The sequence below is a fragment of the Oncorhynchus keta genome, chromosome 2, assembly GCF_023373465.1.
Source record: "Oncorhynchus keta strain PuntledgeMale-10-30-2019 chromosome 2, Oket_V2, whole genome shotgun sequence".
NCBI classification, from domain to species: Eukaryota; Metazoa; Chordata; class Actinopteri; order Salmoniformes; family Salmonidae; genus Oncorhynchus; species Oncorhynchus keta.
Genome location: NC_068422.1, coordinates 10888673 through 10915033, shown reverse-complemented (window position 1 = coordinate 10915033; position 26361 = coordinate 10888673). Strand labels below are relative to the sequence as shown.

The 26361-nt window shown below is 45.5% G+C and overlaps 1 protein-coding gene across 6 annotated transcripts in view; it reads left to right on the top strand.

The window, feature by feature from the left end:
- LOC118373365 (monocarboxylate transporter 4-like) overlaps positions 1–21923 on the top strand; it is a 48328-nt gene extending 26405 nt beyond the window's left edge. For 3 of the 6 annotated variants that reach the window (XM_052471548.1, XM_052471559.1, XM_052471537.1), the window contains exons 2-7: positions 10828–11106; positions 12853–12996; positions 13505–13641; positions 13846–14313; positions 14554–14734; positions 18172–21923. In XM_052471548.1, the coding sequence (XP_052327508.1) occupies positions 10884–11106; positions 12853–12996; positions 13505–13641; positions 13846–14313; positions 14554–14734; positions 18172–18470 (1452 nt within the window). In that variant the 5' untranslated portion in view covers positions 10828–10883 and the 3' untranslated portion in view covers positions 18471–21923. Of the gene's footprint in view, positions 1–5367; positions 5497–6057; positions 6168–10827; positions 11107–12852; positions 12997–13504; positions 13642–13845; positions 14314–14553; positions 14735–18171 lie in introns of those variants that run through there. The other 3 variants (XR_008071755.1, XM_052471565.1, XM_052471521.1) reach the window with 3 other exon arrangements.
- Positions 21924–26361: the final 4438 nt, after the last annotated feature.

The following is a 26361-nucleotide window of genomic DNA, read 5'->3' as shown; positions in this document are numbered from 1 at the left end:
CATGGAAAGTATGAATAAGACCTAATAGCAAAGATAAGTCAGTGAGATTTGAGGCAAAAAAATACGGTATATATAAATTCACCAATTGCTTAATCAGCATTATTTTGTGACTTCAAAAGGACATGAATTTGCTAAAGTTTGTTTACTCAACAAACTGCTCGAAGTGAGCTGAATTTGAACCAGCTTGTTGAGTAAAATTACAAATGAATTTTTGCTCAAAACCACGCCCAGCATTATCATATTTCCCAGAATGCTCTATTGCAGGTTTTTTTCTTCTCAATTGTTTCTTTCAATACCTGTGTTTTTGCATGTATGTTGATTTAATCTTATGCTACACAAACATAACACATTTTGTCTAAACTCATTCAATCTGTTATTAGTTGTTGCACCTGATACGGAGATGGCGGTCCCAGTTAATGAGATTTAGGTAGTCTCAATAATCAATATTCCCCACCCTGGAAGTCTTTCTCAATGCAGATTGCGGGTGATTTTAAAATGTCATATTGTTGAAAATCCTCAATGACTGTATTCCAATAGGAATTACACATCACTGCAAGCCAGTGTAATGTCACTTCCAGGCTTGATGTGGCTTGTACACCAGGAGTTTCAGACCACTATGTTAGGGTGTAATGAGGTCCTCAAAGAAAGACCTTATGTTATGTATTGTCATAGTTAAATTTTTATGATGACATATTCACTTAGACAATCACATGGTGAATGCCCTGGCCTAAGAACCATTGAATACAACAACCATGTCTCTGTCGCTAACAAATAAAGTAATGGGTGGTAACTTCAGTTCACTCGCAAGGCAATGCACCTTGGGAAATATGAACATATGGTTGAATTGTATGTTCACTCAACTGAAAGTTGGTTCAGCTATATGTCCAATTGTTGCGAAAACTCCTATTGCTCATATAAACAATCCTATTGCGTTTGGTTTCCTTAAAATTGTATGTTAAATCAAATGCAATACTATTTTATTGAGCAAGCTCACAATCCTATTGCAGCTTGTTGCCTTGATATTTTAAAGCTAGAATCCTTGGTTGCTAAATCCATTTTTGGAGTTGATTCTTGAAGAATATACAGTGCCTTGCAAAAATATTAATCTCCCTTGGAATTTTTACAATTTTGTTGCATTACAACCTGTAATTTAAATGTTTTTTATTTGATTTGGATTTCATGTAATGGACATACACAAAATAGTCCAAATTGGTGAATTGAAATGCACAAAAAAAAACGGAAAAACGGTGGTGCGTATTCACCCCCTTCTGCTATGAAGCCCCAATTACCAATTACCTTCAGAAGTCACACAATTAGTTAGATTGCACACAGATGGACTTTATTTAAGTGTCACATGATCTCAGTATATAAACACCTGTTCTGAAAGACCCCAGAGTCCGGAACACCACTAAGCAAGGGGCACCCCCAAGCAAGCTGCACCATAAAGAACAAGGAGCTCTCTAAACATGTCAGGGACAAAGTTGTGGAGAAGTACAGATCAGGGTTGGGTTATAAAAAATATCAGAAACTTTGAACATCCCACGGAGCATCATTAAATCCATTATTACAAAATGGAAAGAATATGGCACCACAAAAAACCTGCCAACAGAGGGCCGCTCACCAAAACTCACAGACCAGGCAAGGAGGGCATTAATCAGAGAGGCAACAAAGAGACCAAAGATAACCCTGAAGGAGCTGCAAAGCTCCACAGCGGAAATTGGAGTATCTGTCCTTAGGACCACTTTAAGCCATACACTCCACAGACCTGGGCTTTATGGAAGTGTGGCCAGAAAAAAAGCCATTGCTTGAAGAAAAAGAAAAAGCAAACACATTTGGTGTTCGCCAAAAGGCATGTGGGAGACTCCCCAAACATGGAAGAAGGTACTCTGGTCAGATGATACTAAAATTGCCATCAAGGAAAACGCTATGTCTGGTGTAATCCCAACAAGTCCCCGAGAATACCATCCCCACTGCGAAGCAAGGTTGGTGGCAGCATCATGCTGTGGGGATGTTTTTCATCTGCGGGGACTGGGAAACTGAATTGAAGGGATGGTGGATGGCGCTAAATACAGGGAAATTCCTGAAGGAAACCTGTTTCAATCTTCCAGAGACTTGAGACTGGGATGGAGGTTCACCTTCCAGTAGGACAATGACCCTAAGCATACTGCTAAAGCAACACTCGGGTGGTTTAAGGGGGAACATTTTAAATGTATTGGAATGGCCAAGTCAAAGCCCAGACCTCAATCCAATTGAGAATCTGTGGCATGACTTAAAGATTGCATTACACCGGCGGAACCCATCCAACTTGAAGGAGCTGGAGCAGTTTTGCCTTGCAGAATGGGCAAAAATCCCAGTGGCTAGATGTGCCAAGCTAATAGAGACATACCCCAAGACACTTGCAGCTACAAAAGGTGGCTCTAGAAAGTATTGACTTTGGGGGGGTGAATAGTTATGCATGCTCAAGTTCTGTTTTTTTGGGGTTTTAATTATTGTTTATTTCATATTTGTACATCTTTAGAGTGATAGGCGTGTTGTGTAAATCAAATGATACAAACCTCCAAAAAATACATTTTAATTCCTGGTTGTCAGGCAACAAAATAGGAAAATGCCAAGTGTGTGAATACTTTCGCAAGCCACTATCTTATACTTGCCCCAAGCTTACTTCAACTGTCATACCCCATCAGAACCCAAAATATGCTTGTTTTACCCCAATGTTTGTAAACAATGTATAGCCTCATGGCTTAAACTATCATTTTGATTCCATGCATAGGCAGTCCTTGTATCCATTGCTCTGTTTTATACATTTGAGAGTTGTTACATTTCTCCAGGCCCATCCCTCATCTTTTTTTATCAAAACAGAGGCATGGTGTCTGCAGTGTTATTGTTTCAAGTAAGGATTCTAGCTTTAAGTTGACTCAACACATTTGTTACAGTGTACAGAACATACAGTGCATTCGGAAAGCTTTCTGACCCCTTGACCTTTTCACACAATACCCCATAATGACAAAGTAAAAACAGGTTTTTAGAAATGTTGACAAATTTATTTGCAGGGTAGCCTAGTTGTTAGAGCGTTGGACTTGTAACCGGAAGGTTGCAAGTTCAAATCCCTGAGCTGACAAGGTACAAATCTGTCGTTCTGCCCCTGAACAGGCAGTTAACCCACTGTTCCTAGGCTGTCATTGAAAATAAGAATTTGTTCTTAACTGACCTGCCTAGTTAAATAAAGGGAAACTTTTAAAAAACTGGTGTCACAGACCCTATACACAGTACTTGAGTCTCCTTGGGTATGACTCTACAAGCTGTATCACAACCGGCTGTGATTGAGAGTACCATAGGGCAGTGCATAATTGGCCCAACGTCGTCTGGGTTTGTCCGGTGTAGGCCGTCATTGTCAATAAGAATTTGTTCTTTACTGACTTGCCTAGTTAAATCAAATTAAAAAAGCTTGACGCGCCAGTATTTGGAGTTTCTCCCACTATTCTCTGCAGATCCTTCTCAAGCTCTGTTAGGTTGGATGGGGAGCGTCGCTGCACAGCTATTTTCAGGTCTCTACAGACCTGTTAAATCGAGTTCAAGTCTGGGCTTTGGATGGGCCACTTTGACATTGAGACACTCAAGGACATCCACTCTACCAAAAAGGCCTGATGGGTGGAGTGCTGCAGAGATGGGAGAACATTCCAGAAGGACCAACATCTCCACAGAGGAACTCTGGAGCTCTGTAAGAGTGACCATCAGGTTTTTGGTCATCTCCCTGACCAAGGCCCTTCTCCCCTGGTTGCTCAGTTTGGCCAGGCGGCCAGCTCTAGGGATTTGTATTAAAAAAATGTAATTGACCTTTATTTAACTAGGCAAGTCAGTTAAGAACACATTCTTATTTACAATGACAGCCTAGGAACAAGTGGGTCAACTGCCTTGTTCAGGGGCAGAACAACAGATGTTTACCTTGTCAGCTCAGGGATTCGATCTATCAACCTTTCAGTTACTGGCCCAATGCTCTAACCACTAGGCTACCTCCGGCCCAAAAGGAAGAGTCATGGTGGTTCCAAACTTCTTCCATTTAGGAATGATGGAGGCCACTGTGTTCTTGGGGACCTTCAATGCTGCAGAAATGTTTTGGTACCCTTCCCCAGATCTGTGCCTCAACAAAATCCTGTCTCGGAGCTCTACGGACAATTCCTTCGACCTCGTGGCTTGGTTTTTGCACTGTCAACTGTGGGACGATGTATCGACAGTTGTGTGCCTTTCTAAATCATGTCCAATCAATTGAATTTACCACAGGTGGAATCCAATACGGTTGAAGAACCATCTCAAGGATGATCAATGGAAACAGGATGCACCTGAGCTTAATTTCGAGTCTCATAGCAAAGGGTCTGAATACTTCAGTTTTTTTAAAAATATATAAATTTGCTCTGTTTTCACTTTGTCATTATGTGGTATTGTGTATAGAATAATTTAATCAATTTTAGAACAAGGCTGTAACGTGACAAAATGTGGAGAAAGGCAAGGGAATACTTTGTAAATGAACTATATATATTCTGAGATGTCCAGGTGTGCCTACATTCTTCTGTCCAAGAAGGTCTAGAACAGTAGTTATAACAGGTGACCGAGATTGTAGTGTTTTGTGTGCTTGGTCATCCAAGCCATGAATGGAATACTCTCACTCTTAATCATTACATTGTGCTGTAAGTTAACTACTGGTTTAGGATTCAGGGTTCAACAGATGTTCACTGCTTTGGCAGGAAACTTATTCCTGAAGCCAAGAGAGACCGCAATGCCACATGGATATGGTTGGTTGGTACTTGTTGGCTTCTGGAAGCCCCGATGATAAAATAACAGGTCCCAAGGCTTGTCCTGTGCCAGACCCATACTTTTAGCTATAGTGTTGGTGTAGAGGGGAACACATCTAGCCTGTGACACAACCTGCCTGGTCCCACTGGATCTTTAGCCCTGAATATTCTGAACAGACATCAGTACTCTGTCATAGTCAATCAGTGGTCTACAAGGATCAGTGCCACAGGTGTGCGAGATAATGTATTTGCAAATGTGTTGTATGTCAGTTTGGCCTGGCAGAAGTCCTAGCAGGAAAGCATTCGATCTTGATGCCGTGGGATGTCCAATCCCAAACTGACACGGCCTTCTAGGCAATGTGAGCAACACGGTAACAGTGCACCCCTCTTCGTTAAAGGTCTGAATGTTTCCCGCCTGTACAGCATTGCCTGTTATCCACAGAGAAAGTGATCCTAGTAATCGTGCATGTGTCCTGGGATGGGAAATGTCAATCTTATTTTAGGAGAGCTGATAGTGGAGTGCTGGCTGAATGCTGCATGGAGCACGAGGGGTTGGGATACCCGGTTATAGAGGTGGGGCTAGGGGCTAGGGGAGAAGTGTATGTTTGCCTGTTGGTTGGGAGCCAGGCGGCTACATGCGACACTGGAGTAGTTCATACAGCAGACGCGCACCTCACATCCCATTCAGAGAGTTACAGCTGCTTCAAGGGTAGGTGATTTGCTACAGATTCAATGCTGTGGAATCTGATGTTTACTTAGATTTTTTTTAAACATATTTATTAATCAGTGTCGATAGATTATCAACAAAGTTGTATTTATTCTGTCACTTGCTGGCAAAAAAAGTATTTCTGAATGTGTAGATGGCTTTTTAGTGGAAAGTAATTCTGTTGACAAACTTGTAACCACACTGTTAAGAAAATGGCCTTTTGAATGTTTTTGTACTACTGGAGAGCTCTCCTTTGTCTACACACATTCAGCGTTGTACACACACTCTTAAGCCAGCCCCACCCACCTATTTGCATTTTTAAAGAGTGTAATATGGTTTGGTTGCATTATTCAATAGTGATAAGGTGTCCAATCAAACACATATTTTGACCAACAGGTAAAATGTGTTCATTGTGCAGATACTCCACTAAGAAAACCAATGGTCCAAACCGCATGTCTCTATCATAAATAAAATGATATTGTATTTTTTACTCTTGTAGGATGGTCAAAATTACGGCGGGTAAATTATTGGAGGACAAATGTTTTTTTTTAATCTGTAAAATAGATTGTGTCAGCTAGGCCAGATGCTGTGAGAGAATTAAGGAAAACTGACAGGCTCACCGTTGAACTCGTCATCTTTCTTCTCAAATCAGGAGGACAGAAAACAATATAGAGGTAAGATGCATATCAATTTTGAGACATGACATGTAGTATTTTAGTATACGCTTTTCATATTGTGAAATTCCTGTTATTTTTAGATGTTTCCTCACAAAAACAAGCGTATCTCTGACATTAACAGAGCTTTTTAGGAGAGAAGTGGGAGGGAAGGCAGGAGGGAAGGCAGGAGGGAGAGCGCCAACCTAGTTGAGCTATGCTATTTTCTATATCTTTTTGACTACAGACCCATATTTGTTTATTTATTTTCCCTTTTGTCCTCGCTACAACACTACATAGCCATAATGACATTTGAAATGTCTCTTCCTTTGAAATCTTTTGAGTGTAATGTTTACTGTTAATTTATGTTTGTTTATTTCACTTGCTTTGGCAATGTAGACATGTTTCCCACGCCAATAAAGCCCTTTGGGAGAGAGATGCATTTTTGTAAAAAAAATACATTTATGAATATAAATCACCGAAAACACGACCCCACTCCACTTTCACCATTGTAGTGTGGATTCTCTCTTCCAGAGCTGCAATTGACACAAACGAGCAACGTAGGCTAAATATTATTCAAACAACATATAAACAGTATAGGCCTATGTCAATCACTGTGAAATGCATTTCATATTCAATTAATTGATTTCTATTTTGCTACTGTCTGTAATTTGTATAAATATATTTCATGATGTGTAACATAACGTGCACAATGATGTGCCACATCTGTGATTTGCCTCATTGGGAATGATCCTGGCCTCCTCAAAGTTTATCCCCCCTCAGCAGGTAATAACCTAAAATATGAAACAGTCATCCCCTCGGCTACCCTTGTAGTGGAAATTCGGATCAAATACAACACATACCAGAACTTTGTGAAATCAATCAGGCTTTAATACAGCAGTATAACAAGCCGGAGTGCCCCGCGGGACCCACCCCTTTTCCAGAGCTCTCACTCTTCATTTTATATCCACACATACATCAACATCCCCCAATGCAAATACAGTTACCTCCCAATCTGTGCATCCTGCTTGTTCAGCCCAGTAACGCCCACATCTGCTTTCTGTCCGATTATAATGATGACAAGACCCTTGCTTTGACCTAAAGATAATATACGTAATTAACTCTGTGTCCCTTTTGTATGTGTCTTTCATCTCCTTTAGCTTTAGGGTGTCCAGCTGTTCTGGTCGCCTTCTCTTCATATGGTTGTCTAAGATCAAACAGACTTATGTGTCTCCCCTGTGATGCGATTGATGTCTGTAATCCATCAGTTGGTCATTTGGCTGACCCCCCCCTCCTTTGTCTATCCGTCTGATCTTTGTATGTCCAGCTGGTCTAGGCTGGACATACTGGTCTTAGTGTTCCCAGCTGCCCCATACTCCCATGGCCTTTATCTGCTTCCTGTCCTATACAATAGACAATGCATTTTACCAGAACAGGAAATTAACCCATAAGTGTATCTTTCTCTTGTGTTACTATAATCATGTATATAATTTCTCCCACACCCTCCCTGAGACCGTTTCACTGCAGCCTCCTTATATAAGAGACTGCTGTTGGCTACTGGGACAGTTCAACTACTTCTCTGATAGAGTTCAGTGAGTCAAATCGGAGGGCCTGTTGTCCGGACCTCTGGCAGTCTCTATGGGGGTACCACAGGGTTCAATTCTCGGGCCGACTCTTTTCTCTGTATATATATCAATGATGTCGCTCTTGCTGCTGGTGATTCTCTGATCCACCTCTACGCAGACGACACCATTCTGTATACTTCTGGCCCTTCTTTGGACACTGTGTTAACAAACCTCCAAACAAGCTTCAACGCCATACAACACTCCTTCCGTGGCCTCCAACTGCTTTTAAATGCTAGTAAAACTAAATGCATGCTCTTCAACCGATTTGCTGCCCACACCCTCCCGCCTGACTAGCATCACTACTCTGGACGATTTGACTTAGAATATGTGGACAACTACAAATACCTAGGTGTCTGGTCAGACTGTAAACTCTCCTTCCAGACTCACATTAATCATCTCCAATCCAAAAGTAAATCTGGAAAGCTTCCTTCACTCATGCTGCCAAACATACCCTCGTAAAACTGACTATCCTACCGATCCTTGACTTTGGCGATGTCATTTACAAAATAGCCTCCAACACTCTACTCAGCAAATTGGATGCAGTCTATCACAGTGCCATCTGTTTTGTCACCAAATACTACCTACCACTGCGACCTGTATGCTCTCGTTGGCTGGCCCTCACTACATATTTGTTGCTAAACCCACTGGCTCCAGGTCATCTATAAGTCTTTGCTAGGTAAAGCCCCGCCTTATCTCAGCTCACTGGTCATCATAGCAACACCCACCCGCAACACTCGCTCCAGCAGTGTTAGCAACACTTCCTTTGGCCGCCTTTCCTTCCAGTTCTCTGCTGCCAATGACTGGAACGAATTGCAAAAATAAAACAAATAAGCTGGAGACTTATCTCCCTCTCTAAATTTAAGCATCAGCTGTCAGAGCAGCTTACCGATCACTGTACCTGTACATAGCCAATCTTTAAATAGCCCATCCAAATACCTCATCCCCATATTGTTACTTATCCTCTTGCTCTTTTGCACCCCATTGTTTCTACTTGCACATCTATCACTCCAGTGTTGATGCTAAATTGTAATTATTTCGCCTATTTATTGTCTACATTTGCACACAAGGGAACATAAATAGAAAAATCTTTATTTTATTTTGTGTTATTGACTGTACATTTGTTTGCTTTATCTTGGCCAGGTCACAGTTGTAAATGAGAACTTGTTCTCAACTGGCCTACCTGGTTAAATAAAAAAATAAAAAGCAACTTCCTGGACTATCACAGATATTGTGTAAAACCTTGACTCCAAACCTTTTTTCTGTACTAAAGAAATAAATGAGAGATCAGAGGGCTAATAGACACTGAAGGAGTATATAACCGATAGTCTAACTGCAGATCTGAATTTTCCCAGAAGTGTCCCATTGACGTAAGTCAATGGATGTGAAAGTCTGCGCGCTTTTTTTGTTATTGTACTGTGGAGGATGCTGCTGTGTTTTTTCTGCAGGGTGTGGGTGCTGGAACAGGATGTCTCCTTGTTTTGATTTGTTGTTATAGTTCTTCATTGGTTTCAGCTCATCCAGGAACACCCAGAGAAATACCCTTCTCCCACTTCTGTCCTCCCCCCCTTTCAAATTGAGATTACAGCCACCCAAATGGCACCATTGAATAACAATGGAACGAGCCTTGGACCCGGCAGCAAATGGCCTCTATCAATGGAAACCCTTCTACTTTGCACAACAACCAGATGTTGCAGAGTGTAGTCCCTGGAAAACAACATGGGACCAGACTGCTACAATAATAAGAGTTTGAACCTCACTGAAAACCTTACATTCTCTTCCCCAAAGGACACAGAGTGCCAAAACCTTACATTCTCTTCCCCAAAGGACACAGAGTGCCAAAACCTTACATTCTCTTCCCCAAAGGACACAGAGTGCCAAAACCTTACATTCTCTTCCCCAAAGGACACAGAGTGCCAAAACCTTACATTCTCTTCCCCAAAGGACACAGAGTGCCAAAACCTTACATTCTCTTCCCCAAAGGACACAGAGTGCCAAAACCTTACATTCTCTTCCCCAAAGGACACAGAGTGCCAAAACCTTACATTCTCTTCCCCAAAGGACACAGAGTGCCAAAACCTTACATTTCCTACTCTTTGGCTCCGAGTGTCCTTTTGAGAATGTCCGATATCATTGTGTTACTATGCTATGTCTTTCACTATGCTTCGTGTACATTTTTATTTCAGATAGTAATAACTTTAAAGAAATGTTTTAATCATGATCTATGTCAATTTTGGTATCCACGGAAACACAAGGAAATGACATGAACATTGAAACAGGTTCTGTGACTGAAGGTACAGCCATTGGTACAGCCAGTTATGGACATCATTGTTATGAACATGACCTAACTCAGTCACACCTTCTTTCACACTGTGACTCAAATGGAAGGACTGACCTGAAGCTCGGCCAATCAGAGGTCACGTAGGCTGAGTCAAACCATCCCTAGAACTATAAAATACTGTGAATGCCTTTATTCAATTGTTGTCAAACTGTCCATGTCCCATAGTGGACTCCCTCCTGAATGACCTCTGTAGCACACAAATATGTTTTTGAGCTCTTGATAGACACCCTTAGGACATTGAGTCCTCTCCACTTTATGGATTTATATAGAAGGAAGAACTTTGGAATGTGTACCAGAGCCCCTGAGAAGCTCCCAGAGTTCAACACAGATAAATAAGCACACAACCTGACTGCCTTTCTTTGCTTGTTGGCGTTAAGCTGTGGCCTTATCTTATGACTGTGCCTATTGATAATTGATACACATTGCTAAAATATTAGCTTATGTACCACAGACAAGCCATTATTTCCCAACTCTTAAATTCTAGGCCTCGGCCTATTGCCAAGTGTTGTATCCATGCTGCTTTATTGTTAACTACAGTAGCTTTCACTTTATTGAAAATCCCTATCCCAAAACGCCATTCCTTTATTCTGTATCATCTGTGGTGCCCCAATCTCATAACTTGTAGTAATAACTTGACCCTCCCTTATACACTGTGTGTCTAACCCTGATGTTACCCACTTCTCTATTACTGTCTACATCTACGTCTCTTCTCTCTCAGTTCTGACCCAAGCTGACGGGACAGAGGGTTGAGGGAATCTCCGAGCAGAGAGCATCATGGGAGGAGCCGTGGTAGACGATGAGCCTAGTGATGTGAAGGCACCAGACGGAGGGTGGGGCTGGGCCGTGCTGGCCGGAGGGTTTGTCATCACTGGGTTCTCCTATGCCTTCCCCAAGGCTGTCAGTGTGTTTTTCAAGGAGTTGATCAGGGAGTTCGGAGTGGGATATAGCGACTGTGCATGGATTTCTTCTATACTGTTGGCCATGCTCTATGGCACAGGTACACACACACACACACATGCATGCATACATACATGCATACTGGTATTGTGTATATCCAACTGAAGTGTTTTCCCAATGGTGAGCCAGTACAAGAAAGAGTAGAGAAGGTGTCAGACCTGGGCATTACAACCTCCAGAGTCTATACCAAACTGACAGGATCTTCATGTATGGCATTTTATTTTACTAGGTATTTGTATTGATTATGGATCCCCAGTAGTTCCTGCCAGGGCAGAAGCTACTCTCCCTGGGGTTTATTATTGATCCCCAGTAGTTCCTGCCAAGGCAACAGCTACTCTCCCTGGGGTTTATTATTGATCCCCAGTAGTTCCTGCCAAGGCAGCAGCTACTCTCCCTGGGGTTTATTATTGATCCCCAGTAGTTCCTGCCAAGGCAGCAGCTACTCTTCCTGGGGTTTATTATTGATCCCCAGTAGTTCCTGCCAGGGCAGAAGCTACTCTCCCTGGGGTTTATTATTGATCCCCAGTAGTTCCTGCCAGGGCAGAAGCTACTCTCCCTGGGGTTTATTATTGATCCCCAGTAGTTCCTGCCAGGGCAGCAGCTACTGTTCCTGGGGTTTATTATGGATCCCCAGTAGTTCCTGCCAAGGCAGCAGCTACTCTTCCTGGGGTTTATTATGGATCCCCAGTAGTTCCTGCCAGGGCAGCAGCTACTCTTCCTGGGGTGTATTATTGATCCCCAGTAGTTCCTGCCAAGGCAGCAGCTACTCTTCCTGGGGTTTATTATTGATCCCCAGTAGTTCCTGCCAGGGCAGCAGCTACTCTTCCTGGGGTTTATTATTGATCCCCAGTAGTTCCTGCCAGGGCAGCAGCTACTCTTCCTCGGGTTTATTATTGATCCCCAGTAGTTCCTGCCAAGGCAGCAGCTACTTTTCCTGTGGTTTATTATTGATCCCCAGTAGTTCCTGCCAAGGCAGTAGCTACTTTTCCTGTGGTTTATTATTGATCCCCAGTAGTTCCTGTCAAGGCAGCAGCTACTTTTCCTGTGGTTTATTATTGATCCCCAGTAGTTCCTGCCAAGGCAGTAGCTACTCTTCCTGGGGTTTATTATTGATCCACCGGTAGTTCCTGCCAGGTCAGCAGCTACTCTTGCTGTGGTTTATTATTGATCCCCAGTAGTTCCTGCCAAGGCAGTAGCTACTATTCCTGTGGTTTATTATTGATCCCCAGTAGTTCCTGCCAAGGCAGTAGCTACTCTTCCTGTGGTTTATTATTGATCCCCAGTAGTTCCTGCCAAGGCAGTAGCTACTCTTCCTGTGGTTTATTATTGATCCCCAGTAGTTCCTGCCAAGGCAGTAGCTACTATTCCTGGGGTTTATTATGGCTCCCCAGTAAGGGGGGAGGGAATTACATCACAAAACATTTAAATTAAACAATGCATCATACAACACATTGTTACACCACTACTTTACCACTGAAAATCTACAAAATGTCTAATACATGAATGAAATGAAACCTCTCTTTTACAAGAGAGACCTGGCCAAAATAGCAGCACAAAATTTCAGAGACATTTACAACCTAAAGCACTAAGCACACATTATCTACATTGAACAGAATATATTTTGGGGGGAGGTTTGGTGAAATTGACAGTCCCCCAATTCATTTTCCACCATAGATTTTGTAGCTCATTCCAAGTGGAAGGGGCAGAGAACTGGAACACTTTTTCTATTACTCAGCTCTGTACTGGCCTTACACACACCCCATTGTGCATATGTGTGTGTCTGCAGGTCCACTGTGCAGTGTGCTGGTGAACAAGTTTGGGTGTCGGCCAGTGATGATGGTGGGAGGGCTCTTTGCCTCCTTGGGAATGATTCTGGCGTCCTTGGCCACCAGTATCATACACATCTACCTCTGTACTGGAGTTATAACAGGTTAGTAAACACACATCTACCTCTGTACTGGAGTTATAACGGGTTAGTAAACACACATCTACCTCCGTACTGGAGTTATAACAGGTTAGTAAACACACATCTACCTCTGTACTGGAGTTATAACGGGTTAGTAAACACACATCTACCTCTGTACTGGAGTTATAACGGGTTAGTAAACACACATCTACCTCTGTACTGGAGTTATATAACGGGTTAGTAAACACACATCTACCTCTGTACTGGAGTTATAACGGGTTAGTAAACACACATCTACCTCTGTACTGGAATTATAACGGGTTAGTAAACACACATCTACCTCTGTACTGGAGTTATAACGGGTTAGTAAACACACATCTACCTCTGTACTGGAGTTATAACGGGTTAGTAAACACACATCTACCTCTGTACTGGAGTTATAACGGGTTAGTAAACACACATCTACCTCTGTACTGGAGTTATAACGGGTTAGTAAACACACACAATTGAACTGTTTCCCTTTTTCTACCAGGTCTGGGCCTGGCACTGAACTTCCAGCCATCTCTGATCATGCTGAATCGTTACTTTAGTGAGAAGAGGCCTCTAGCTAACGGACTATCTGCTGCCGGGAGCCCCGTGGCCCTCTGCTGCCTCTCGCCTCTGGGACAGGTACTACACTTCTCCTCTTCAGTCTCCCTCTCTGCAGTTGTAGATCAGTATTATGATGTAGGGAGAAACATGTATGAACACAATGAAAGATGTGTGCTACTCTGATGAACGATTAAAAGAAATACAATGGGGAAATGATATGCTCTGTTGGAGTTACAGATCATCGATATTGTTAATGTTTTTCTTCATATTTCACCCCCAAAGGTACTGCAGTACCACTACGGTTGGAGAGGCGGCTTCCTCATCCTGGGAGGTCTGCTGCTCAACTGCTGCGCATGTGGGGCCCTGATGAGGCCCCTGGTGGGCCCCAAGAAGCCCCAGGACCAGGAGTTACAGGCTGTAGACCAAGCAGAAAAAAAGCCCAAACCTCTGAAGAAGCTCCTGGACTTTAGCGTATTTAAAGACCGAGGTTTCCTCATCTATGCCATAGCTGCGTCCATCATGGTACTGGGTCTGTTTGTGCCCCCTGTGTTTGTGGTGAGCTATGCCAAGGAGATGGGGAATGAAGACACCAAGTCTGCCCTCCTCCTCACCATCCTAGGGTTTGTTGATATCTTCGCCCGGCCCACGTGTGGGCTGATCGCGGGGATGAAGTGGGTGCGTCCTAGATGTGTGTATCTGTTCAGCTTCGCCATACTCTTTAATGGCATCACCGACGTGGTCAGCTCACAGGTAAGGCTGCAACGAGTTTTGATTGATATTATTTGGATGGATGTATTTACACTGTATATGGATGTTAACAATACATAAATCATATTTAATACATTTATTGTATCATTATGGCATTCCTGTATTGACCGGATCTCGAGATACCAAGCTATTGGATCCATATAATTAAAATTATTCATCAGTAATGGTAATTATATTTCTATGGTCGTATAATGTAACTAAATGTTGCTTCTCTTTTGGCAGGCGACAGACTACCCTGGTCTGGTGGTGTTCTGTATCTTCTTTGGCCTCTCTTACGGGATGGTAGGGGCGCTGCAGTTTGAGGTTCTCATGGCCATCGTGGGCACCAAGAAGTTCTCCAGCGCTTTAGGGCTGGTGTTGCTCATGGAGGCAATCGCTGTGCTGGTGGGACCGCCTGGAGCAGGTCGGTACCTACAGGGAAGCATTAGGTTAGAGTTAGTTGTGGACATGTCCTTAGGGTTATGGCCAGTGTTAGGGTTCAACCAGGGTGTGGACATGACGCTAGGGTTAATGTTAGGGTTATGGCGAGTGTTAGGGTTCAACCAGGGTGTGGACATGACGCCAGGGTTATGGCTAGTGTTAGGGTTCAACCAGGGTGTGGACATGACGCCAGGGTTATGGCTAGTGTTAGGGTTCAACCAGGGTGTGGACATGACGCCAGGGTTATGGCTAGTGTTAGGGTTCAACCAGGGTGTGGACATGACGCCAGGGTTATGGCTAGTGTTAGGGTTCAACCAGGGTGTGGACATGACGCCAGGGTTAATGTTAGGGTTATGGCTAGTGTTAGGGTTCAACCAGGGTGTGGACATGATGCCAGGGTTAATGTTATGGTTATGGCTAGTGTTAGTGTTCAACCATGGTGTGGACATGATGCTAGCTTTAATGTTAGGGTTATGGCTAGTGTTAGGGTTCAACCAGGGTGTGGACATGACGCTAGGGTTAATGTTAGGGTTATGGCTAGTGTTAGTGTTCAACCAGGGTGTGGACATGACGCCAGGGTTAATGTTAGGGTTATGGCTAGTGTTAGGGTTCAACCAGGGTGTGGACATGACGCCAGGGTTAATGTTAGGGTTATGGCTAGTGTTAGGGTTCAACCAGGGTGTGGACATGACGCCAGGGTTAATGTTAGGGTAATGGCTAGTGTTAGGGTTCAACCAGGGTGTGGACATGACGCCAGGGTTAATGTTAGGGTTATGGCTAGTGTTAGGGTTCAACCAGGGTGTGGACATGACGCTAGGATTAATGTTAGGGTTATGGCTAGTGTTAGTGTTCAACCAGGGTGTGGACATGGGGTTAGGGTTGAGCTCGGGTGTGGACATGGGTTTAGGGCTGAGCCGGGGTGTGGATATGGGGTTAGGGTTCAACCAGGGTGTGGACATGGGGTTAGGGTTCAACCAGGGTGTGGATATGGGGTTAGGGTTGAGCCCGGGTATGGATATGGGGTTAGGGCTGAGCCGGGGTGTGGACATGGGGTTAGGGCTGAGCCGGGGTGTGGATATGGGGTTAGGGTTCAACCAGGGTGTGGACATGGGGTTAGGGTTGAGCCCGGGTGTGGACATGGGGTTAGGGCTGAGCCGGGGTGTGGATATGGGGTTAGGGTTCAACCAGGGTGTGGACATGGGGTTAGGGTTGAGCCCGGGTGTGGACATGGGGTTAGGGCTGAGCCGGGGTGTGGACATGGGGTTAGGGCTGAGCCCGGGTGTGGACATGGGGTTAGGGCTGAGCCGGGGTGTGGACATGGGGTTAGGGTTCAACCAGGGTGTGGACATGGGGTTAGGGTTGAGCCCGGGTGTGGACATGGGGTTAGGGCTGAGCCGGGGTGTGGACATGGGGTTAGGGCTGAGCCCGGGTGTGGACATCGGGTTAGAGCTGAGCCGGGGTGTGGATATGGGGTTAGGGTTCAACCAGGGTGTGGACATGGGGTTAGGGTTGAGCCCGGGTGTGGACATGGGGTTAGGGCTGAGCCGGGGTGTGGACATGGGGTTAGGGCTGAGCCGGGGTGTGGACATGGGGTTAGGGTTCAACCAGGGTGTGGACATGGGGTTAGGGTTCAACCAGGGTGTGGACATGGGGTTAGGGTTCAACCAGGGTGTGGATATGGGGTTAGGGTTGAGCCCGGGTGTGGATATGGGGTTAGGGCTGAGCCGGGGTGTGGACATGGGGTTAGGGCTGAGCCGAGGTGTGGATATGGGGTTAGGGTTCAACCGGGGTGTGGACATGGGGTTAGGGTTGAGCCCGGGTGTGGTCATGGGGTTAGGGCTGAGCCGGGGTGTGGACATGGGGTTAGGGCTGAGCCGGGGTGTGGATATGGGGTTAGGGTTCAACCGGGGTGTGAGCATGTGGTTAGGGCTGAGCCGGGGTGTGGATATGGGGTTAGGGTTCAACCGGGGTGTGAGCATGGAGTTAGGGCTGAGCCGGGGTGTGGATATGGGGTTAGGGTTCAACCGGGGTGTGAGCATGGGGTTAGGGCTGAGCCGGGGTGTGGATATGGGGTTAGGGCTGAGCCGGGGTGTGGATATGGGGTTAGGGCTGAGCCCGGGTGTGGATATGGGGTTAGGGCTGAGCCCGGGTGTGGATATGGGGTTAGGGCTGAGCCCGGGTGTGGATATGGGGTTAGGGCTGAGCCGGGGTGTGGATATGGGGTTAGGGCTGAGCCCGGGTGTGGATATGGGGTTAGGGCTGAGCCGGGGTGTGGATATGGGGTTAGGGCTGAGCCGGGGTGTGGATATGGGGTTAGGGCTGAGCCGGGGTGTGGATATGGGGTTAGGGCTGAGTCGGGGTGTGGGTGTGGGTATGGGGTTAGGGCTGAGCCGGGGTGTGGGCATGGGGTTAGGGCTGAGCCGGGGTGTGGGTATGGGGTTAGGGGTGAGCCGGGGTGTGGACATGGGGTTAGGGCTGAGCCGGGGTGTGGACATGGGGTTAGGGCTGAGCCGGGGTGTGGACATGGGGTTAGGGCTGACCCGGGGTGTGGACATGGGGTTAGGGCTGAGCCTGGGTGTGGGCATGGGGTTAGGGCTGAGCCTGGGTGTGGGCATGGGGTTAGGGCTGAGCCGGGGTGTGGACATGGGGTTAGGGCTGAGCCGGGGTGTGGACATGGGGTTAGGGCTGAGCCGGGGTGTGGGCATGGGGTTAGGGCTGAGCCGGGGTGTGGGTATGGGGTTAGGGCTGAGCCGGGGTGTGGACATGGGGTTAGGGCTGAGCCTGGGTGTGGACATGGGGTTAGGGCTGAGCCGGGGTGTGGACATGGGGTTAGGGCTGAGCCGGGGTGTGGGCATGGGGTTAGGGCTGAGCCGGGGTGTGGACATGGGGTTAGGGCTGAGCCGGGGTGTGGACATGGGGTTAGGGCTGAGCCGGGGTGTGGACATGGGGTTAGGGCTGAGCCGGGGTGTGGACATGGGGTTAGGGCTGAGCCGGGGTGTGGACATGGGGTTAGGGCTGAGCCGGGGTGTGGACATGGGGTTAGGGCTGAGCCGGGGTGTGGACATGGGGTTAGGGCTGAGCCGGGGTGTGGACATGGGGTTAGGGCTGAGCCGGGGTGTGGACATGGGGTTAGGGCTGAGCCGGGGTGTGGACATGGGGTTAGGGCTGAGCCGGGGTGTGGACATGGGGTTAGGGCTGAGCCGGGGTGTGGACATGGGGTTAGGGCTGAGCCGGGGTTAGTGGTCTAGAACGAAGTCTTCAAACAATCAGAAGCCAGTATAGACAGAAATGACATAAGAACATTTTTAGCTACTAATAAACTGCTTTAGCTAGTAGTAAACCGCTTATGCCTTGAATGGATAGGAGGTAATGAACTCTTCATACCTGTATAACCTCTCTCTTCTCCTTTCCTCTGCGTAGGTCGTCTGCTGGACACCACCCATAACTACATGCATGTGTTCCTGCTTGCTGGCTGTGAGGTCATTCTGGCCTCTATTGTCATCTGTCTGGGCAACTTCCTGTGCATCAAGAAGAAGTCAGATGAGCCCGAAGCCCATCTAGAGAATGGAGCCCCTGCAGAGATGGAGAAGCTCAACAGCCTGCCAGATGGAGGGAAGACTGAGAGCGAGCAGCCGGAAGGGGTGAGGGCAGGCTCGGGAAAGGCGATGGAGGGAGCAGAGAAGAGTGGAGGGGTGGGGACCCCAGAGACGGCTCTGTGATAGAGGGGAGATTGCTAATGAATTACGGAGAGAGTGACTGATGAGCCCGATGAAGCACCAATAGGGAAGACATGCGTACACACTCTGACAGAGGGAGGAAGGGATGGATTGCGGGGCGCTGTACGTGTTTGGTGTTGTGTACTTTAACTCTGTAGGTGTTAAATTAACACTGAGTTGTGTAATAGAACCCCAATGTTGGTGTTAATAACCAGCTTTGACTCCAATCATTATCATATTTCCCAGCATGGTAAATTGCATGTTTTTTTTTCAAATCTTTATTTTATGTTTTTGCAGATTAATTAATCTTGTTCTACTCAAATATAACGTACATTTTTCTAAACTAATCCAATATGTTACCTGGAATTATTGCACCCATTACTGAAATGGTTGTTCCAGTTTAGATACTTTAGAGTCTCCTACAGTATCTTAGTATTCCCAATCCTGGCAATCATTCTGAATAAAAAATAAAACATTCCAAATGTTGGATATCCCACTCTGGCTGGATTCCATTAGGAATTACACATCACTTTGCAAGCCAGCAGAAATGTACTTGCAGGCCAAACCGTGAGTTTCAGGCCACTCACAGGATACATCAAAATAAGGCCTAATGAAATATGTATTGTCATAAAGAATTCAATTTTAATGATAACATTTGCTTAGGATCTCAGTTGGTGAAGGCCACAAGACTGAAAATGAACAAATGCAACAACCATGTCTCTGTCATTAACAAATACAGTCATGGGTGGTAACTCCACAATTTACTTGAAAGACAACCTGGGAAATGTGAAAATAAGGCTTTACACTAAGTGGTTTGTTAATTTAACACTGGAAAGTGTGGACCCATATAGACACTGGAAGAGTGGTAGATTTAACACTGGAGAATTTGCTGTGTACAGACCAGCACGCATACCAGAAAGAACACTAAATGTTTTCTGGACTCGCACTGCCACACACACTTGCAGGAACCAAAGAGCATGTGCACACACACCCATTCAACCTTGAACTAACCAATACTTGTCACTGCCTGACTCATCAGTTGTTGATACAGAAAATAATAACGAACAACTTCATTTCCAGGACATTTCCACAGTGACGGTATTTGTTTATGGAGACACTCCCCAGTGAGGAGAGATGAAAGAAACAATGGAACTCTTCTTTCTTCCTGAGTGACAGTGGCTTCCAGTGACGTGACATCTTGAAGTGACTTCTTTTCAAAGACAAGAAACATCTCTGTACGAGAAGAGTTTTATATTTTTTTTTTTTTTTTTAAGACCTCGAGCTGGTTTCCCAAACCCAGATTCAGCTTAGTCCTGGACTGAGAAGCATGCTCAATGGAAATTCTTAATTGAAAGTGTTTTTTTTTAGTTCAGGACTAGGTGTGATCTGTGTTCGAGAAAGTAGCCACAAAAGTATTATTTCAACTACCCATGTTGTGGCAGGTTGCAGGCAACATGGGTTATTGTATGATTGATGGTGTGACATATACTATTTTATTAAAGGTCCAATGCAACAGTTTTTTAATATCTCAATAGCAAATTATTTCTGGGTAACAATTTAAGTACCTTACTGTGATTGTTTTAAATTAAAATGGTCAAATAAAATGAAGCTTTCTTAGCAAAGAGCAATTTTTCAAGAAAGAATATTGATAATACTGTCAGAGTGGTCTGAGTGTGGAAGGGAAAACTAGCAGTTTTGGCAAAGAGGTTTGGAACTCTGTTTCTTATTGGTCTATTGATGTCACCAGGCAGGACAAAACTCCATCCCACCAAAACAGGCTTCAATTTCAGGCAGTCTTTTCAAAAGCTCTTACACTTAAAGGGCATTTCACAATTTCACAGTATTATTCCAACCTCCGTGTCAAAATAAAAACAGAAATCACGTTTTTGACTGCACAAGGTCTTTATGGTATAATGTTACTGAGTTATACAGGTTACAGTAAGGTCTAGGTGCTTGGTGAAATTTTATGAGAGCATCTCTCATAAATCATTATCAGTTTCTTTCAATAAAAGTAATCTTCAGCCAGTAACCTAACACGCGTGCACACACACACAGTTTCTGATATAAATATATATTTACTCCATGAACTGAATAAGTTTAAGCCTTATTTTAATACATATATTTCACTGTTTGTCTTCCAATGTAAGGACTTTGTCATAGCTGAGATGTTTGATAAATCACATTGAACTGGACATTTAAAAAAAAAAAATATATATATATATATATCTGAGGGCATTAGCATGTCACTTTTCTGCAAGAATGCAGTGCTTGTTTCAGTGTTTTTGTTCGAACTGCAGATGTACATTTTAAAGGATATTTCAAGCATTTGTCTATGTTGTTTATGCTGACAGGTGGAGTAAGAATGTTGGCAGTCTACAGATGGGAGTCTACAAAGATCCTGTTGTGTAGTGTTGGTGTATTCAAACTTAACCAAACCCTACACAACTGTCTATCTCTTTAGATCTGAAAAGCGGGACCCCTTAACATGTGACAGGATATGACATTAAAGCTAACCCCAGCCCACTGATGTAATATGGAGTAAGACCTATTTTATATAGTAGTGCCTTAAACCTGATACATTGGCATCTGGGGATGCTGTGAAATGGACCATATGAAAAGCTGATTACCCAGTAATACAATATATAGTGGTATTTTGATATTTTCTTACACTGATGCAGTGTATTACAATGCCTGTGATGTCACCTGATAAGTTATCCCAGCTAAACAAAGTGAAGCACTTTGCTCTGCTCTATGAAGGTTGGCTTTGCACTTGTAAAACTGTGTGTAGTCAGTATTGTCCTATATGTTTCTGCATGTTGGTATATTGTATATATTGATCTGCCTATCTTGTCTGTCTGTGTGAGATCTTTGTGCTTATGAATTATAGATCTGCAGACACTTACAAACCACAACCATGTCCACAAGCACCCTCATGGTTGAATGTCAAACGTTCATGTGGATTTATTCTATTCATATTCTTCTGAGATACGGCTGCTTCTTGACGTGTTCCTATACCATCCCAATAAATATCTCTTCTGTGGAGAAAGTGGCTGGTTCTTTAACGCTTGATAGTGAGCATGTTGACTCTCTCTTTAGATGCTCTATTGGGAATGGAAACACAAACATGTTAGTGAGTGTTTAATCCAAGGCCTACTCTCCAATCCTCGTAGGCAGGATGTGTTGTATTTAGTACCATAGATGGAGGTAGTCTTGGTGGTAGCACAATGTGCCAAATAAACAACGGCCCTTAATCACTTCAGATGGGATTGGCACCTAGACATTGAGATCGGCTTGAGAACAATGGTAAACACTTCGTAGGGTATCTCAGTCAGCAGAATCAGCACCAGGAGAATGTTCAAGGCTGTCCAAAATCGCCCTTTATGGGTCAATGGTTGTGAATACAGGAGTGGTTTGTATTTGACTATGATAATAAATGTTGGAACCTTAAAGACCGTTCCACTGCTTAATGTCATTCTTCCCCTCTTATCAGGGACTCATTTAGGCTTAAGACACCAGGTGGCAGCCATTAATGAGAAAACCAACAGTAATCCGGACCTTGTAGGGTAAGATTTCTATACCCCTGATCTAGGAGATCATCTCAAACAGGGTGATAAACATTTATTAACTCACTAAATCATCTGTGTATGTTGAGGTACCTGAGGCGTCCACAAGAGCGCACCACTGCTTCCGGTCTGCAGCCATCTTGGTGAGGGATCCGCAGGTCGGGTCACAGTCATTCTTGGTGAGGATTCCCCAGGTCGGGTCACAGTCCTTCTTGGTGAGGATTCCCCAGGTCGGGTCACAGTCCTTCTTGGTGAGGATTCCCCAGGTCGGGTCACAGTCCTTCTTGGTGAGGATTCCCCAGGTCGGGTCACAGTCCTTCTTGGTGAGGGATCCCCAGGTCGGGTCACAGTCCTTCTTGGTGAGGGTTCCCCAGGTCGGGTCACAGTCCTTCTTGGTGAGGATTCCCCAGGTCGGGTCACAGTCCTTCTTGATGAGGGATCCCCAGGTCGGGTCACAGTCCTTCTTGGTGAGGGATCCCCAGGTCGGGTCACAGACCTTCTTGGTGAGGGATCCCCAGGTCGGGTCACAGTCCTTCTTGGTGAGGGATCCCCAGGTCGGGTCACAGTCCTTCTTGGTGAGGATTCCCCAGGTCGGGTCACAGTCCTTCTTGATGAGGGATCCCCAGGTCGGGTCACAGTCCTTCTTGGTGAGGGATCCCCAGGTCGGGTCACAGTCCTTCTTGGTGAGGATTCCCCAGGTCGGGTCACAGTCCTTCTTGGTGAGGATTCCCCAGGTCGGGTCACAGTCCTTCTTGATGAGGGATCCCCAGGTCGGGTCACAGTCCTTCTTGATGAGGGATCCCCAGGTCGGGTCACAGTCCTTCTTGGTGAGGATTCCCCAGGTCGGGTCACAGTCCTTCTTGGTGAGGATTCCAACAGGTCGGGTCACAGTCCTTCTTGGTGAGGATTCCCCAGGTCGGGTCACAGTCCTTCTTGGTGAGGATTCCCCAGGTCGGGTCACAGTCCTTCTTGGTGAGGATTCCCCAGGTCAGGTCACAGTCCTTCTTGATGAGGGATCCCTAGGTCGGGTCACAGTCCTTCTTGGTGAGGATTCCCCAGGTCGGGTCACAGTCCTTCTTGGTGAGGGATCCCCAGGTCGGGTCACAGTCCTTCTTGGTGAGGATTCGCCAGGTCGGGTCACAGTCCTTCTTGGTGAGGATTCCCCAGGTCGGGTCACAGTCCTTCTTGGTGAGGATTCCCCAGGTCGGGTCACAGTCCTTCTTGGTGAGGGATCCCCAGGTCGGGTCACAGTTCTTCTTGGTGAGGGATCCCCAGGTCAGGTCACAGTTCTTCTTGGTGAGGATTCCCCAGGTCGGGTCACAGTTCTTCTTGGTGAGGATTCCCCAGGTCGGGTCACAGTCCTTTATGTGTATGTGAATAACACATGTCGGAGAGAGGTAAAATGCAAGTATAATCATTTACTCAGGTATTACATGTTACAGGTCCCAACATCCTAATCAGACACTCATAATGCACATGTTTATATATCCTAGATAGGTGCCCCACTAGCACCATCTCTTGTTCCCATTATCTTAACGTCCTCCTTTTCATATAGAATTAGCTTGAGCACTTCATGCCATTTTAATACCACAGTGAAAATACCTATTTACATAAAGCATTTTTTTATAGGATAAAAAAAAATCATTGTCCATCTCTTAAGGGACATAATCCCCGTACCGCTGGCGAGGTCTTATGTTAGCCTTTGCCCTAGTGTGTCGCACTGGTAGCATATTGGGCACCTCTGGTGTCCTCAGGTCCTCTCCTGGCACCTCTGGAATGTTGGGCACCTCTGGTATCCTCATGTCCTCTCCTGGCACCTCTGGTAGCCTCAGGTCCTCTCCTGCCACCTCTGGGATGTTGGGCACCTCTGGTATCCTCAGGTCCTCTCCTGCCACCTCTGGGATGTTGGGCACCTCTGGTATCCTCAGGTCCTCTCCTGCCACCTCTGGGATGTTGGGCACCTCTGGTATTCTCAGGTCCTCTCCTGCCACCTCTGGGATATTGGGCACCTCTGGTATCCTCAGGTCCTCTCCTGGCACTCCTGGGATGTTGGGCACCTCTGGTATCCTCAGGTCCTCTCCTACCACCTCTGGGATGTTGGGCACCTCTGGTATCCTCAGGTCCTCTCCTGGCACTCCTGGGATGTTGGGCACCTCTGGTATCCTCAGGTCCTCTCCTGGCACTCCTGGGATGTTGGGCACCTCTGGTATCCTCAGGTCCTCTCCTGGCACTCCTGGGATGTTGGGCACCTCTGGGAGCCTCTCCTTCCTCTTCCACAGCCTCCTGAAATTGTGAAGGCATGGTTGGCAGAGATCTTCCCCGTCTCCTCATTATGTGCCCTGCCCACACCATCTAGAAGATATTCACAGTGGCCTTCCCATGTGGCCCTCCTATGCCCTATGCTCTCCTGAACTGGGCGCATTTCTCTATGCCAAAATGGCTTGTCACACATCTGTGTCTTCCTGCATAGTCTTTGCTATTTTCACTGCTGACTCCGCCTTACCATTCATTACTGACTCTGGTAGGGTGAGGACTTCACATGATGGAACTCCTAGGCTTTTGCAAACAATGCAAAGTCTTGACTCGTGAACTGGGGCCCATTATCCGTAACTACACCACTGTCAGGTATGTCATATCTGCTAAACTGCTGCTTACAACAGTCGATGATGCAAGCGGCTGTTGTGTCAATCACTTTCTTCACCTCCCAAAAATCTGAATTGTAGTCCAGTATAATCAGAAAAGGAACGTTCTTTACTGTGAACAGATCCATTCCCACTTTAGATCAAGGAAGTGTTGGCATGTCATGTGGCTGCAATGTTTCCTTTTGCTGCTTAGGTAGATTAGCATAACATATGCTGCACACAGCCACAAATTTTTTTATTTCTTGGGTCATGTTGGGACAGAATACTGAGTCTCTGGCTTTCCTGAGACTGGCTTCGACCCCTGAGGGCCCAGCATGCATACGAGAGAGAATCATTGGGAGTAGAGTTTCTGGCACTACCATCCTGTCGCCTTTGTAGACGACCTCTTCCTGCATTGTGAGTTTGTCTCTGTATGTCCAGTAGTCCCTCACCAGGATGGGTGTACTCTTTCTTGTGTCCAGCCAGCCTCTTATGATAAAAAAACGGAAGCATTCAAGAAGTCTTGTCCTCTGTTGAGCTTTAATAGCATCCGGTGTCTGCGGGGAGATGTTTTGATCAGTAGCATGGTTCACATCTTCAACCTCAGCCTGTACAGCATATACTGTCTCATTTGTCCAATATTGCAGGTGACTAGTTGTTGGTAGTGCTGCCCTGTACAAGAAATCTGCAATGTGAAGCTCTACTCCTTTCTTGTATACTGCCTGTAGTTGATAACGCTGAAGCTTTAACATCCTTTGAAGTCGCTTTGGGGCAGACAGAAGAGGTTTTTTGATGATAACATCAAGAGGTTTGTGATCAGTGTCCCCCGTGATAAAGGCCCCACCATGAAGGTATTGATCAAAACAGTCACAGGCAAACACTATGGCGAGGCACTCCTTTTCAAGTTGGGCATATCCTTCCTCTGTGGGTGACAATGTCCTTGAAGCAAATGCAATGGGCTGCCGCTTCTGCAGGAGAGCTGCCCCTAGGCCTTTGTTACTTGCATCACATTGTAGGGTCACTTCTTCAGAGGTCATAGTACCTCAGTATTGGTTGGTTGCTCCAATGCAGCCTCATGTTTAGGAAGCCATGCCCACAGCACAACTTTATTGGTCAAATCAAATCAAATTTTATTTGTCACATACACATGGTTAGCAGATGTTAATGCGAGTGTAGCGAAATGCTTGTGCTTCTAGTTCCGACAATGCAGTGATAACCAACAAGTAATCTAACTAACAATTCCAAAACTACTGTCTTATACACAGTGTAAGGGGATAAAGAATATGTACATAAGGATATATGAATGAGTGATGGTACAGAGCAGCATACAGTAGATGGTATCGAGTACAGTATATACATATGAGATGAGTATGTAGACAAAGTAAACAAAGTGGCATAGTTAAAGTGGCTAGTGATACATGTATTACATAAGGATGCAGTCGATGATGTAGAGTACAGTATATACGTATGCATATGAGATGAATAATGTAGGGTAAGTAACATTATATAAGGTAGCATTGTTTAAAGTGGCTAGTGATATATTTACATAATTTCCCATCAATTCCCATTATTAAAGTGGCTGGAGTTGGGTCAGTGTCAATGACAGTGTGTTGGCAGCAGCCACTCAATGTTAGTGGTGGCTGTTTAACAGTCTGATGGCCTTGAGATAGAAGCTGTTTTTCAGTCTCTCGGTCCCAGCTTTGATGCACC